Source organism: Sarcophilus harrisii, chromosome 4 (assembly GCF_902635505.1).
Source record: "Sarcophilus harrisii chromosome 4, mSarHar1.11, whole genome shotgun sequence".
Taxonomy (NCBI): Eukaryota; Metazoa; Chordata; class Mammalia; order Dasyuromorphia; family Dasyuridae; genus Sarcophilus; species Sarcophilus harrisii.
This window is the reverse complement of record NC_045429.1, coordinates 432,735,583-432,752,858: the sequence shown is the minus strand read 5'-3', so window position 1 is coordinate 432,752,858 and position 17,276 is coordinate 432,735,583. Positions and strand designations below refer to the sequence as shown.

Here is a 17,276-nt window from a genome sequence, read left to right as displayed (position 1 = left end):
GTTTCTCTTACTTTTTTACACGCTGCAGTGGTGATCTCATCTTTCGTGGTTCATCCCTTTGGAAATTTGTAATTTATTTCCAACTTGGAGTCTATGATTCTATGACATAAGAAATGAAAATTTGGGATAGAATGAGACAGGATTGAGGCACTTCTTCCCTTAACTCAGTAGTTCTGAACCTGGGATTCAAGAATGTATTTAAAGTTTATGAACACACACACACATTATGAAAATTGAAAACTATCTCAATATGATTTTTTGTTCAATCTTATGTATCTTATTTGATGTATTTAAAAACACTATTCTAAGAAGGAGTCCATAGGTTTCACCAGACACATCCAAAGGAATCCAAGAAACAAAATAAGGTTAAGAAATTCTATAACTGATATTGACAAAATGTTTGTTTGCTTCTTCCACCCAAGAGAAATGGTTTGTTTTAGTTGGTCCCAGTTGACCCCGTGCCCATTTATGAAAAGGGGCAGATATAGTATCCTCCTTTTCCTTCTCTTTTTTCCTTCCTCTAGCAAGAGGCAGTTATCCCAGGCAGTAAGAGAACTTGAGAGTGGCCCCTAGTGGATAATTGCCAATATCATGAGCTGAGCATAAGATTGGCTGGAAAGTGCCCTGTCCTTGCTCTGGCCCAGCCAGATCCCAGAAGGGTCAAAGTGCTAGCCAAAATGGATCAGATGACTGAACTAAAAATAGAAACATGACCATCTGAGTGATGGGATCTGGCAGAGGAGCCGGGACCCTCACTTCACAAAGGCTCTCCTTGTTGCCTTCTAATCAGGTCTTTCTTGCTGAATAAATCTGCTGGCCAAAATACAACAAAACAAAAAACCAAATCCAAAACACACCAATAGCAAACTCAAAACAAACCCAGAGGAGTAGTTAGGAATAATGAGGCCCTCCTTCTGGAACTCTTGAGGCTTCAAGGATTTTTTCAGTAAGTTTTCCAAAAAGCATATTATCCATCCAAACATCACCCCTGATGTACTATACCAAAAATACACTCCCTTCCTTAATCCCAATCTTCCCTTCCCAAGGGATCTTTTTTTGAATAAAAAGTCTCCAAAGACTGGACTTTAAAGAAACCAAAAATATCACAATTCTAGTTTCTTCTGTTCCCACTGAAGATCCAAGAATATGCTACATTAAAACACACACACACACACACACATACTTTGCAATAAATAATAATAATTCTAGTTTTAATAGTGCTTTAAAACTTGCCAGGCTATTGCTTTACATATGTTATTTCCTTCGATCTTCACAACAATCTGATAAAGTAAACACATTATACATCCCTTTGCAGATGAAGAAATTAAGACTCAAAGTAAGAGAAGAAAACAAGCATTTAAGTGCCTACTGTGTGCCAGATACTGTTCTAAGTGCTTTAAAACTATTATCTCATTGGATCTTCACTGCAGCACTGGGAGAGAGGTGCTGTTTTTATTCTCATTTATAGTCTAGATTACTGAGGTTAAAAGAGGTCCAGGACCAATATGTGTGTGAGGCCATATTCCAACTTGAGTCTTCCTGATTCCAGGTCCAGTGTTTTATTCACTGTATCTCTTACAAGTATTGCACTTCCTCAAAGAGTTACTATGTGAACTCAACGTGTTCATTCATTTAGTCATTTGCTTCTGATTTTAAGTCACAAACATTTCTCTGTGAGGTAAACAGGTTGTTATTTTTTTTATTTTATAATTGAGAAAACAGAGTTTCAGAGAAAAAAAGAGTGACTCAACCAAAGTCACATAGCTGTAAAGTGGCAGTTGTCAGCTGTCATCTAGTCTAATTCTTTACCTTATCCCTTCAACAATGAGGAGAATGAGATCTAGGCCAAAGGAATACAGCTCTAAAATTTGAAGGCACCTCAGGAGTGATCTAATCCAATTGGTTCATTTTATAAATGATGAAACTACCTTAGGAGGTTAATGTCTTATTCATTAGGAATAAGTATCACATGGGAGATTTATATTTTCCTTGGCATACGGTAGGTACTTTATATATGTTTATTGAGTGACTCCAGAGCCAGTGTTTGCTGCTTCTGTATATAGGTAGGAGCTTGTGATTCTAAGTCCAAGACTCTATCCATTACATGATGCTATCCATCTCCCAAGAATAATTATTAAATTATTAATGACTTGAGCTTATTGAATATTTATTGTGAAGAAGAAATAGTGTAAGGCAATTTTTTGGTATTTTAGTTTGGTTTAATTTCATTTTTGAAGATTTTTATTCCAAATTTTTCTCCCTCCCTCTCTTACTTAGCTAAGGGGCTAAGTAAGAGCCCCTCCCCAAGACAGCAAGCAATCTGATACAGTTAAACAACATATACAATGTAAGGCATGTTTCCAAGTAAACACCTGAACAAGGAATTTTCTTTTTGAAGGGTGGAATGGGGGTGGAGGAACTCATTTTAGACATAAAATAATCGATAAGCATTTATTAAATACATACTAAATATGGTAGGGAGAATAATGTATAATAAGGCTGGAAAGATGGAATGGGGTCATGTTATGAAGGCTTTTAAAAATGAAACAGAAAAGTTTTATCTCAGAGGTAACATAAAGCCATGGAATTAAATGAACAGAAGAACCGAGAAAATATCATCAGATTTGGCAATTAAAAGATTATTAGTAACTTTTGAAAGAGTATTTCATCTGAGAGGATTTCTCACTTGATTGGATTACAGAATCATTTAGGCCCCTTGAAGCTTATTATTATGGTTAGCAGCTGAGGAAAAGCAAGCTCTGTGTGTGTGTATGTTTGTGTGTGTTTGTAAAGGTTAAAATTCCTCTTTCTCCCATCAGTGCCTCTGCTACCACATTCTTTGGTCATTTCCCAAAGGAGAAAGACTATATCTCTATCTGGTTCTCTCCTTGTCAGAGACTTGATTCTATGCCCATCCCTCACTCAGGGAATAAACATGTGATTATGATAATCCCCTGATGTCTTCCTCCCATATGGCAGGTGTGAAGGTGAGCCTGGGTCCTCCTAGGCAATACAATTTCCAGATCCTATCAAGCAGAAAATTTTCACAATGAGCCAGGTGATAGACTAATTACCTGAAATCCAAAGACTAGCTTAGCTAAATTCAGAGAGAATTCAATCGATAAATATTAATTAAGCACCTGTTAGGCACTTGGACAAAGAGCTTTTTGAATCCCTTTTTAAAAATTTTAGTTAGTCAATAAACATTTATTAAGTCCCTACTATATGCCAGGCAGTGTGTTAATTGCTGGAGATCCCAAATACAAATGCAGAAAAACAAAGATGGTCCTTTCCCTCAAAGAATTTATAATCTACTGGGGAGCAGGAAGAAGACACCAGGCATGACACCAAAAGAGTATAGTAGTGTAGGAAATGAAGAGATTTCTTAGAAGAAAGGGAGTTTAGTATTCATACCCACTTTAAAGAGAAGAAAACTAAAGTACTGGGAGAATATAAACTTACCAAAATATGTAAAATCATAATAAGGGAGGGGAAAAATTTAAGACAGTAATGAAAAAAAATTGTATTTATTAATACATTGTCAGCCAATTTAAATCAATTCAATAATCCATTAAGTAATCACGAAGTATTCATTGAGTATGTACTATGTGATAATTTAGATTAGGGGTATATTGAAGATTTCATGACTCATAGACTGAGTCAATATAATAAAAATTATATTACCTAATTTAATTTATTTATTCCATACCATAACAATCATATAACTTAAAGATTATTTTATAAGGCCAGAAAAATAATAAAATTGATCTGGAAGAACAAAAAGTCAAGAATCTCAAAGGAAATAATGGCAAAAAATGACAAAGAAAGGAGACTAACAATATTAGGCTTCAAATTATGCTGCAAAGAAATAATCATCAAAAACTATTTGGTACTAGTTTTAAAAAAGAGATTAATCAGTGTAACAAATTAAGTACACAGTATATAGAAACAAATGAACACCAGCAAAGTGGTCATCAAATCCAAAGACACCAACTATTGAATAAGGATTCATATTCAATAATTGTTGGGAATCTGGCAGAAATTAGATTTAGATCAACATTTCACACTATATACTAAGATAAATGCTAAATAGTACATAATTTAGAGATTAAAAAGTCACATAATAACAAATTAGTGGATCAAGGAATAAATTACCTCAGATAAATGGTTAAGGAAAGAACATATGACCAAACAAGAGAGAGAAGATTATATAAGATGAGATGAACAACTCTGATTATATAAAATTTAAATAGATTTTAAGAGAAAGAAACCCAATGTAGTTAAAATTTGAAACAGTTAACTGGGGAAAAAAATCTTTGCTGCAACTTTCTTTGAGAAATTTATTATTTCTCATATTTGAATAGTTTTTTTCTTTTTGCTTATAATATTTTTTCCCTTGATTTGGTTTTTAGAATTAAGCTATGATGTTCCTGTAAGATTTCCTCATAGGATCTTTTTCAGGTGATAATTGGTGGATATATATTTTTTCTATTTCTACTTTCTTCTCTTGTTCTAACATTTCAGAATAATTTTCTTTTGTTTGTTTTTTTCCCCTCTTTCCCCACCTACATTTTAATATAGGCAGAACACTGAATAATTCCTTCACTTCCGCTCCTGCATAGCCAAACCAGGAGGCAAAGACTGTTTAAGTTTCTCTCCCTTTTCTTTGTCTATGATGCCCAATATGTACAGGTCCCTGCTGCAGCGAATCTTAAACTTCACTGTCCTTGTTTTTCTTGATCTTGACAGATTTTACATTTTTTTTTTGGGGGGGTCTGGCTGTGAGCAGGAAGTTCTTATTTCTAAGATAAATAAGGAACTGATTCAAATTTATAAGTTATTCCAAAATAGCTACATGGTCCAGAGATATGAACAGAAAAATTTTAAAGCAAGAAATCCAAGCTATCAAAAACCATATTAAAAAAAACTCCATACCACTAATATTTAGAGATGCAAATTAACAACTCATGTTTTATCTCACAATCATTATTTTAGAAAAGATGACCAATATGGAAAATGAAGAATGTTGGAGGGTCTTCAGGAAAACAGCTACATTAATGCATGGTAGAGCTGTGAATTATTTCAGGCATTCTGGAAAGCAATTTGAAACTATGCCCCAAAAGTGTATACCATAATTTATACATTTTGATGCTGCCATAATCCTAATTAGACCTATATACAATGGGGATGATATTTTAGCACCCCTTTTTCTGTAGTGGAAAAGAACTGAAAAGAAAGAGGCTATTCATCAATTGGAGAATTACTAAACAAATGATAGTATATTAATGTAATGGAATATTACTATTGAACTATAAAAAATGATAAAAGGGATGATTTCAAAGAATCTAGAGAACACTTGTATGAACTGATGCAAAGTGAATAGAGCCAAATGAACAATTTATATACTAATAACCTTGTAAAGATAAATAGTTTTGAAAAACATAAGAACTTTGTTCAGCTCAATGACTAACATTGATTCCAGAGCACTGATGAGGCATATGGACTCCAGATACAGACTACATGTTTTTGGACATGGTCAATATTGGTTTTTTAATCACATATTTGTTTTAATTTTCAATTGAGGTTGGGGTGAGGTAGAAAGAAAGGATTTTGGGAAAGGATTCCCTCTCTATTCCTACCAAATGAGAAGGGGACAGAAAACCAGGAGACACAAATAAGCAAGGCAGCTTTGAAGGATATATATTGAATTTACAGCCAGTTTCTAATTAGTGAGAACCATGAATTATCTGAAGGGTTTACATTATTCAAATTTGCACTACATATTTCCATTGGTCTGAAACCAGTAGAACCATATTTTATATAATTCTAACTTGAATAGAGGGAATTCCATCACACATGATACACTTCACAGGATTCACTATTCACTAATTGGAATCTGGCTGCAATACTTATTTGAGATTAAAAAAAAAAAACCAAATTCTTTATAATAGAAATTTCCAATTTCTTGTACATTTTTCTCCAGTTATACACATCCATATATAGAAAGGATCATTAAATTTGATTTTTTTAAAGCTTAGAATAGGAAAATTAGTGGAAAAATTAGAAAAAAACAAAGTTTCATGGAGGAGGTGGCATTGGGTTGGACTTTGAAGGATGGGTAGGAATTTAACAAACAAAGAGGATGATGGAGAGCATATCAGGTACTAGTAACAGAATGAATTAAAGCACCGAATAAAGCACCAGATACAGAGTATGTCTTAGTACAGTTTATCTGGATTGGAGAGTAAAAGGAATAATATGAACTTAGGTTTGAAAGGTAAGATCTGGGGCTGGAAATATTCTTAGATGATTTTCCCTTCTCTTCTTTCTATAAATGAGACAACTAAAACCAAAGGAAGTAAAATGGGGTATCAGACAATATTTGTAAAAATGAGATGTTTGTAAAGTACTTTCTCCAGAGTCTGGTAGAGAATAGGTACTATGTCAATGTTTTGATGATGTTTGGTCATGTTTGACTTGTCCCTATTGGGGTTTTCTTGACAAAGATACTGATGTGATTTACCATTTCCTTCTCCAGCTCATTTTACGGATGAGGAAACTGAGGTAATCACAGTGAAGTAATTGCCCAGGCTCATTTGATTTGAACAGTCATTCCAGACCTGGTGTTCCATCCACCGGGCCACTTAGTTGTCCATATCAATATTATCTATTACTATTTTGTAGTTTTTTTCCAATTCCACAGATATTTTTCAACATTCATTTTTTGTACATTTCAAAATTTACCCCCTCTTTCCTTACTTCCCTCCTTCCGAAGACAACAAACAAGAGGATATAGATAACTATTACTATTAAAATATTTTCCCCATAGTCATATAATAGTAGGTTTCAGGGGTGGAGTTTGAACATAAGTTCTCTGACTTCAAAGTCACTGCTCTTTTCACTATACCACATGCTGTCTCCCACAGGTTAGGTGTTATACTGGAGAGAGTCTTAAATTCCTGGAAAAGAGATTTGACTTCCTTGGGGAGGTAATACTGAGTCACTATTTTTGAGCAAGAGTAATGACACAACCCAATCCATTGGTTATGAAAGATTATTCTGGCAACTAATAGAAAGTTCAGGTTGGCAGGGGAAAGAGTGGAGATGGCAAAAGCTGTAGAAATAGATCTAGCAGGTGTGTAAGGAAGGCTTGGGCTATGGCAGTCAGCCGTACAGGGATTAGAGGAGGAAGGAAGAGGAGGTAGAATCAAGAGGATTCAGTAACTGATTAGATATGAAAGGGAGGCAAGAACTAAAGGGAATAACAAGGCTTTTAACATGATAAACTGGGGGAAGGAGGGTCTATCATTGACACAAATAAGGAAATTAGGAGAAGGACTTTATTTTGGGAAGAGAATGGTAAGTTTTTAGGATATATAACAAGAGTTGGATTCCATAAAATTCCATAGGATATATATAATCCATATCTCATTTTACAGATGAGAAAACTGAAGACCCGAGATCTTAAATTGACTGCGACAGGATTTGAACTCAACACTTTCTAATTCTGAATTTACTGAAATGTATTGAAAAAAATTTCTTTTCACAGTCCTGCAGCTCACTTTTATTTATTTCATTAATCTTTTTTTGTTTTGATGTTATTTTCATTTCCCAATGCATCCCTCCCACAGTTGCCATCTCTATCCCACTCAAAGAGCTATTTACAGTAACTCAGAATTATAAACAAAATTCACTCCAGTCTGTGTTGAGTTTGAAGGGTCAGGTGGAAATTTACAGTCAGGGAGGTAGGTCTTGAGTATGAAAGGGTAAGATTTAGAGAGGCAAAAAGAGAGACTTGTGAGTTATCTATAGAGAGATGTAGTGAAAACTGTGGGTGTGCAAGGAATTCAGAGGGGAAAGGAGGTCAAGGTCAGGACCTTGGGGAGCACTTTAAGGAATTAAGAAGAGGAGTTGGAGCTCAAGAAGAGAGAGACTGACATATAGGAAGAGAAGTCAAAAGAATAAAAATTATTTCCTAGGAAGCAAAGATTGGGCAACAGTAATTGAGATTAGAGTGCCGGGCCTAAAACCTTTAAATTACAAGTCTTTGGCAACTTTTGCTTTAGTGTCTAAATGGGCCAGATTCAAGCCGTTGAGAAAAGACTAGTTTTAAATGAAGTTTGTTGCGTGGGGGAGGAGAGATGGAAGTTACCTTGCGGATAGATGTCTTTGGGATGGAGAAAGGAAAGACACCTCTCTGCAATTTACCTTCTCCGAGGACCGCCTGGAGCCTTGGCAGGTGAAGTCCCTAGGAAGGGGAGCCAGGATTCAGCTGCGGTCCTTCCTGACTATCCCCTGATAAAGAAAATAAATACAAATAACACAATAAATAAATAAAGACAGCTCACGTGGACCAGGAGCTGTACAGTTTGCAAAGCGCTTTACAGAAGTTGTCTTGTCTGATCTGTGGAAATTGAATTACATTTAAAAATATTAAATGCAAATCAAGGGGTTTTATATTTTATCTCTTATCTATCTGCACACTTGTCTATTCACCTTCTGTCCGTCCATACAGCTGTTTATCCATCTATCTGGGGACCCCGAACACATCCATTGGCAAATAGGGCCCAAAGGAGGCACGCGAAGAAAAATGCATGAGATGCAGAGGGAAGGGGAGGGATGCTCCTTCCTGGACCACGGTTGGTAGGGTGGGGGAGGAGTCATCCGAGCAGCGAGGAGGGAGGGAGAGAAGGAAGGAGTGGGAGGCGCCGGCCCCGCCCCGGGCAGCCCCATCCCCGCCCTTTTTTCTGTGGGGAGGGCGAGGGCGGGCGGAGCGTTCGCTTTCCGAGCTCGTTTGTCCCTCGCCGCCCACCGTCCTCCGCCAGCCGGGAAAAGGAGGAGCCTGCGCGGCCCGGGCCCTGCCGAGAAGCCTAGAGGCCGCGGAGCCGGCCTGAGGAGGCGGCGGCGGCGGCGGCGGCGGCGGCGGCGGCGCAGCGGGGCGGGGCCGGGGGGCACTGCCGGACTAGCCGAGAGGGGGGGGGTGGGGGGTGGAGAGGCCCGGGGTGGGGCCCGGGACCAGCGAGTGCAGCCGCCGGCTCAGCTCCCGGAGGCCCGGGCCGGGCCGCCATGAAGAAGGACGTGCGGATCCTGCTGGTGGGAGAGCGTGAGTTCGGGGCCCGTTCGGTGTGCGCGGTCTCCCGGGGCGCTCCCTGTCCCATGCCCCTTCTGCCGGTCCCCTGTATCTCATCAGCCCCCCTCAGGGAGTCTCCGTCCTCTCAGGACCCGATTGCCGGGAACCTCTAAAGCCTCGCTCCAGGCCCCACCCAGCCTCAAGGACCCTCCCCCCACAGGACGGTCTAGAGCCCACCTGCTAGGTCCGTAATTAGCCCTCCAGGCCCCTCCAGTGCCCCCGGGCCCTTCCCGCGGGCCCCCGACAGACCCCGTCCATTCTCCCCCGTCAGTCTCTGAAGCCCCTTCGTTCCTAGTCCCAAGGCCCCCCGCTTCCCCCCGGCCTCGGCAGGCCTCCGAGCTCCCCCAGCGCCTGTCGGGACGCCCCCTCCTCCAGCTCTTACTCCCGGGCCTCTCCCGCTGATTCCCTTCGGACTCGCGTGTCCTGGGCGGCGCTCGGCCCGGCCCCCTGGACGGCAAGGTCAGATTTGTCTTCTGGGCTCTTCCCATCCACCTTATGCACCAAAAGGAAGCGAGAGAGAGTCCCCTTTCAGGTGTCAGCATTTTCCTACAAAAGACCTCAGGTTGTCTCTGTAATTATTTACCTTTGGGCTCTTCTTCTAGCCATAACTTCAGCGAGTAAATACTAAGATATTGATTAAGAAATACTATCTAAGATATTAATTAAGAAATACTATCTAAGATATTAATTAAGAAATACTATCTAAGATATTAATTAAGAAATACTATCTAAGATATTAATTAAGAAATACTATCTAAGATATTAAGAAATACTATCGAAGATATTAATTGAGAAATACTATCTAAGATATTAATTAAGAAATACTATCTAAGATATTAATTAAATACTATCTAAGATATTAATTAAGAAATACTATCTAAGATATTAATTAAGAAATACTATCTAAGATATTAATTAAGAAATACTATCTAAGATATTAATTAAGAAATACTATCTAAGATATTAATTAAGAAATACTATCTAAGATATTAATTAAATACTATCTAAGATATTAATTAAGAAATACTATCTAAGATATTAAATACTATCTAAGATATTAATTAAGAAATACTATCTAAGATATTAATTAAGAAATACTATCTAAGATATTAAGAAATACTATCTAAGATATTAATTGAGAAATACTATCTAAGATATTAATTAAGAAATACTATCTAAGATATTAAGAAATACTATCTAAGATATTAATTAAATACTATCTAAGATATTAATTAAGAAATACTATCTAAGATATTAATTAAGAAATACTATCTAATATATTAATTAAATACTATCTAAGATATTAATTAAGAAATACTATCTAAGATATTAATTAAGAAATACTATCTAAGATATTAATTAAGAAATACTAAGATATTAATTAAGAAATACTATCTAAGATATTAATTAAGAAATACTAAGATAATAATTAAGAAATACTATCTAAGATAATAATTAAGAAATACTAAGATATTAATTAAAAAATACTATCTAAGATATTAATTAAATACTATCTAAGATATTAATTAATTTAATTAAGTCATATTAATACTAAATACTAACTTTTGTTAAGGAAATAAATGCCTTCCAAATACCCCCTTCCCCCCATCTCTGGCACTTTTATACCTACATTTTCTCTCATCCCCCCAACACTTAAAGGACCCCTGAAAGTTGTTCGATTCCACTTTGGGAAACTGCCTTTGAGGGCCGAGGAGCCCTGACTTTTGGGGATTACTCTGCTAGTTAAATGAGCCTGACTATATTAAGAAAAAAGTGAGTAGGAGGGATGGTGTTTGTTTTTAACTACATTACACTTTGGAAATCACAATTACAGAGTATTCACTGACTGGGCTGAGCCTTGTCCTACTGGAGAGCCGCAACTCCAGGTTGATGGTGATAGAATTCGCAGAAATCAAGCTTAAAACATTTGTCCATTCCTCCATAGTGGCCTTATTTGTCCACAAAATATTGCTTCCAGATTAGAAACTGATATTTATGCGTCCACCAAATATTGCTTCCAGATTAGATATCCAGATTGCATATCCAGACTCAGATGTTAGTTTTTGGTTTTTCTGTTTGCGGGTCTAGATTTCGGTCTTTATAATTATGCTTCATTCAGCCTTTCTATTTTGCATGGACTTTGTTCAAAAGTTCAAGGAGCTGCTGTCATATTAAATCTTTGCTGGAGTATGAAGTGGTAGAATAGATGATAGCCTGTAAAGCCCTTGTCTTGGCATATACAGTGATTACTTTTCAAAACATTAGTGCTATTGTTTTTGCTTTGGTTTTGATGACTGATATTTGGTGATGTTTTGGAAATAGTTATCAGATAGTATGATAAATTTGAAAGTGACTTGGGAAAGTTTTAAATATATAAATGTAAAAATATATACAATAAAATTTGTATGATGTTCAAAGTGATATTTCTACAGTGCCTTTTATGCATTTTTAAATGCAGAAAGTTCGAAAAGCCTGAAGGAAAATAAGGATTTTTTTTTTTTTTTTTTGCTGAGGCAATTGGGGTTAAGTGACTGGTCCAAGGTCACATAGCTAGGAAGTATTAAGTGTCTGAGGTCAGATTTGAACTCAGGTCCTCTTGATTCCAGGGCTGGTGCTCTATTTACTGCACCACCTAGCTGCCCCAGGACTTATTGTTTTTTAAAGTTATATGAGTAACTCCTGACTAGTCCATGACATTCTAAAGAAATGTAATTGTATTTTGTTGAAAGATCTTCTTTCATATTTTTAATAGCACAAGTGAATAATTCTTAGCTGAGATGTCAGTTTAATTGATTTTACAAAACCATCACTACTATTGATTTTTCAAAACCATACATAAAACTACATTGCCAATCATATTGGTTTTAAGACCTTAGAAATCAAGTAACCCAGGGCTTCTGACACTGTATTCAGTTCTCTGTTAGTAACTAGTATTTCCATAGAATGTCTATCCTCAAGGTATCTTTCCTTTAGAATATTAATTATGAGATATAGGTATCAAAAATATGTGGGTGCCAGAATTTTAGGTATGAATGTAGCCTTCATTTCTTCTATTTTATCCTATGATGTCTCTGTCTCTCTTTACTGTTTGGGATTGTATAGCCACAGATTCCCTGGACCTGTGTTTATAGATTCTATCAATATATTTAAAGCCTCAAAATGTTCCATTGATAAATTAATTTGAGACAGCCTGCTGATGTCTGCAATTCAATTCAGTTTGAGAAGCATTTATTTGTGTCTTTATGTATAAGACAGGAAAAGAAGCAGTCCCTAATTGAGTGGCTTACTATTGCTGGGGATGAGGGAGTGGGTCCATGTGTATAAAGATAAGGTAATTTGGGGAAGGAGAGAATGTTCACCAGTAGAGGGAGGGGAATTTTTAAGACTTCATTAAGCAAGTAGTACCTGAGTCAAACCTTGAAAAAAGATAAGGAATCAGAGACCTAGGAGGACAGTGGGGAGAGTGTCCAGAATGGAGGATGACTTCTTCAAATTCAGAGGCAGGAGAAGGAATCTGAAGTCGGGGGCTAGCTAGTGGGCCCCAGTTTGGCAGGAATGTCTAGTGCATAAAGAAGGGTATTGTGATAGAATACAGGGAAGGCAAGTTGGAGTCAGATTGTGGAGGCCCTTAAACTCCAACTCGAAGGGTTTGCTTTTTATTCTCAGAATAATTGGAAACCACTGAACATTTGCAGACTTAGAGTAGCATGGTTAGATTTTTACTTTAGGAAGCCTTTGACAGCTTGGTGGAATGTGGATTCTAGAAGGAAAGAGGTCATGGGGTATGACCCCAGGGTACAGCTTCTGGGCATGTGAAGATAAAGTCTACTTGACTTGGCATCTGTCTGGATAGGAGAAAAGAGGGAACACTTCAGGATGAATCCAGGGTTTTTAACTTGCATGACTTTGAGGATATGCAGTTTACAGGTGAGTATCCAAGGGGCTATTTCACATACTCAGATGCATGATTGGGACTACATTGTTAAATCATCTAGAAATCAGATTCTTTTTATGACTTTGAGGTAAGGGTAGGTAAAGAGAAGTTAGACACATCATGTAGCACACATGACAGTGAACAGAGTGTTGACATTGAGTTCAGATCCAGCCTCATATACTTAGTACTTGTAATCCTGTCATTGCCATCTGCCTCAGTTTCCTCAACTATAAAATGCAGTTAATAACAGCGACTCTTTCCCAGAGTGCTTGTGAGGAAATGAGATAATACTTATAAAATGATTTTGCACATCTTTAGATGTTTTGTAAATATCATTATCACTATTGTATTATTATCAATAGATCCAAAAAACTAATGGGGGAAACAAAAGCACTCCGATATCGATTTAGAAACTCAGGTCTATATTTTTAAAAAGTGTCCTGTGAGAGGGATGCATAAAATAATGGTTGGTTCGCCATACTGTTGGTAAGGGAAATATTTTATTACTGTCAACCTGCTTTTGTTGGACTTCTGGGACCAGTTTTGTTCAAAGAGGCTACAAGATTGCTATGAATGGTTTCAGCCTAGTTTAGGATGAACTCTTTATTAACCTCTGGAAGTGAAAGGCATTTTATATTAGTCAATTCTTAACCTGTCCAAAGTCCAATAATAAGCTATTTTTAAATTTTTCTGTGGTTTGAAGAGTTTGGGAGTGGGAAGTGGAATTTTATAAAGTAAGATGGCTTCAAAAAGATTGTGAATCAGGCTGCCATCCATTAATTTTGACACAGACAGCTCCCAACAAAGCCTTGCATTCCCTGCAAAACTGAAGAGATAAGAATGGGACTTTTAACTTGGATAGAATGGTATTAACATTGTCATTAATCATTAATTGCTGAGAAAGTCAGAACTTTCATGTCAGAATGATACAGAAATTTTAATTGTATATAAGGAGACCATTATTAGCTCCGTTTAAAAATAGACAAAAATTTTTTAGATTTAAAGTAAAAGAGATTTCAGGTATTGTATTTTGACTAGAATTATTTGACTAGAATTTGCATTTAATTAAAGTTGCCTAAATAAACTCTAACAGATGTTTTTGCTGTAACTGAAATTATTTATCCTGAAAACTCGAATTTAAGCCACATAATGCAGATGTAAAATGTAAATAAAAATCATGCTTTAAACAAATATCGTTGTTCTGTTCATCTGCTGGTTAAAATTTCATCGAGAATGTAGAAATGTCCTTTTCACTTAGTGGAATGTAACTGTTTTTTTACCCCTGTGATTTAAACTGTCCTTTAGTTACTTTGCTGTAGAAGAGGAACGCTCTCTCCCAGTTCTTTAAAGTATTCCCCTCAGTCATCAAAATGTGATAACTTGTGATTCTAAGTTTTCTTTAAATCTACTCTCATGAGATTAATCCTGTTAGAATTTGTAAGGATATTACTCCTTATATCCAATATTTCTTCTCTTCAGCTTTGCATACATGTGATAAATGTGTTTTTCTTTTTAGTCTAGTCAGTAAAATGAAAACATGTTATTTTAAGATTGGTATTTCATGAATTGACTATCAGAAAATGCTGTTATAGGAGAAATGGGTCAAATTCTGTCTAGGAAGCCTTTTAAGAAGGTTTTTTTAGAAGAGGGTATGGGAAAGAAGACAAAGGGACTGGCTATGGTCTGTTTTACTAGATGGAATGTCATGCTTTTGTAGGTCTTTAATTTGTTTTTCATTAGTATGCCATTTAGTCCTTAAACCATACCAGCTGTGAGCCTACTGATGAATAGGCTATCTTTCTGACAGATTGTCTCCGTCTTCCTTCAGATGCAGATGTCAATATTGCCAACTTCTTTTTCCCTATTTGGTTTTCCCCCCTCTAAAAATAAGGGATATTAGTAATAATCTAATTGGGAGGAAAGGTAATTCTTCTAAAATGAAGTTGTTCTCAGGCATTATTTCTGAAAGATAAAGCAATATTTACAAAGTAATTAACTATTTGTTTTGGTATGTGCACTTCCAACATTAAAAAAAATTTTTTTTTAAGAAAGAGGCGAGCCTTTTCCACAGTAACACCAACAGTTTAGGAAGCACCTAGAAAAAACTTAAAATCAGAGATATAGATGAACATGAAGAGTAGGACATCCCAGAGAGATCCACTTAAAACAAAAGCTACTTGTTATCAACAGAAATAGCCAGTGAGGTACTTAGAGTCAAGGTAATGACTGGGCCAAGAAATACTGTTTTTGTTTCATGGATGGCAATAATTTGATTGCTCCTCAGGACTAGATGTTTAGAAATTTTTAATGAAAACAGCAAATATAGCCTGAATAAGTCTCAGTAATTTGCCTTTTAATGATAAATTATGTTTCTCAAGAGTGACCTACTTAGAAACAGTTTCTCAAACTGAACTGTGACATGTTGCACTGAACTGGATCTTAAGGTCCTTTTTCCTGTCCTTGAGAATACTATGGCTTTGCTTTTTGCTTTCATAGGTCATTTCATGATATCTGAGGCAATCATTTAACTCTAGATGATTAAGAAATAAGAGGACTGGGGTATAAAGGGAAATTAGCATTGGCAAGGGAAACCCAGTAAGAACAAATGATTGTTTTTACTTCAGTTATATAGGGACTCAGGAGACTCTAAAATTCATGTGAGTCAAGTCACTAAATTTTGTATTTTTACCTCCCCAAGAAACTTGAGCATCTGAAGGCTTTCCAATGATAAAATAATTTAGGTTAAGTAAGAAATTAAATCAACAAAATATGCGTGGAAGGAAAGACTTGGGTTTTTTTTTCCTGTATACAAATAATTATTATTTTTCACAAGCAATTATAAATATTCAGGATTTGTATATTTCAGACATTAAGAGACATTTTATTTTTGGTGAATGTGTTTTTATTCTTCCCCCTTTCCCCAATAGTATTTTCTTTTTCCAATTACAAGTAAAGGTAATTTTCAGCATTCATTTTTGTAAGATTTTGAGTTCCAAATTTTTTCTCTTTCCTTTTCTTACCTCCCTCTTCCCCAAGACAGCAAACAATCTGATATAGGTTATACCTGTACAATCCATATTTGTCATTTTGTGAAAGAAAAATTAGAACAGGGGGGAAAAACATGAGAAAGAAAAAGCAAACTACAACAAAAAAGTGAAAATAGTGTGCTTCCACTCACATTCAGTCTCCTTTTGGATATAGATGGTATTTTCCATCTCACATCTTTTGGAATTGAAGAAACACTGTTAGAGACATTTCAGGTATTAAGTTGATTAAAAGAGTCTTTAAATAGGCCTAAACTACAGAGTTTATTTTTCTTAATTTTAGTAGAAGTTATTCATTCATGTATGTCAGTGGTTCTCAAACTATTTGTACTTAGGACCCCTTTACACTCTTAAGAATTATTAAGAATTCCTATATATTTCTTTTTTTTAGTAACTTCTTACTGACAGAACATATGCCTGGGTAATTTTTTACAACATTATCCCTTGCACTCACTTCTGTTCCGACTTTTCCCTTCCCTCCTTCCATCACCTCCCCTGATGGCAAGCAGTCTTATACATGTTAAATATGTTATAGTATATCCTAGATACAATATATGTGTGCAGAACCAAACAGTTTTCTTATTGCACAGGGAGAATTGGATTCAGAAGATAAAAATAGCCTGGGAAGAAAAACAAAAATGCAAACACTCATTTCCCATTTCCTTCTCTGGGTGTAACTGATTTTGTCCATCATTGATCAATTGGAACTGAGTTAGATTTTCTCTTTGTCGAAGAAATCTATTTCCATCAGAATATATCCTCATACAGTATTGTTGTTAAAGTGTATAATGATCTCCTGGTTCTGCTCATTTTACTCAGCATCAGTTCATGTAAGTCTCTCCAATCCTCTCTGTATTCATTTTGCTGGTCATTTCTTACAGAACAATAATATTTCATAACATTCATATACCACAACTTATCCAACCATTCTCCAATTGATGGGCATCCATTCATTTTCCAGTTTCTAGCCACCACAAAAAGGGCTACCACAAACATTTTGGCACATACAGGTCCCTTTCCCTTCTTTAGTATTTCTTTGGGATATAAGCCCAGTGGTAGCACTGAGAATCCCTATATATTTCTAAAAATTATTGAGAACCTCAAAGAACTTTTGGGTTGGTTATATCACTATTTACTGTGTTTTAATTTAAAACTGACATTCAGAATA

The 17,276-nt window shown here is 36.2% G+C and overlaps 1 protein-coding gene across 4 annotated transcripts in view; it reads left to right on the top strand.

Annotated features, from left to right (window-relative positions):
• The first annotated feature begins 8,968 nt into the window (after positions 1–8,968).
• RHOT1 (ras homolog family member T1) overlaps positions 8,969–17,276 on the top strand; it is a 65,524-nt gene continuing 57,216 nt past the window's right edge. For 2 of the 4 annotated variants that reach the window (XM_031967625.1, XM_031967624.1), the window contains exon 1: positions 8,969–9,103. In XM_031967625.1, coding sequence (XP_031823485.1) covers positions 9,067–9,103 — 37 coding nt within the window. In that variant the 5' untranslated portion in view covers positions 8,969–9,066. The remainder of the gene's footprint in view (positions 9,104–17,276) is intronic. The other 2 variants (XM_031967626.1, XM_031967627.1) reach the window with 2 other exon arrangements.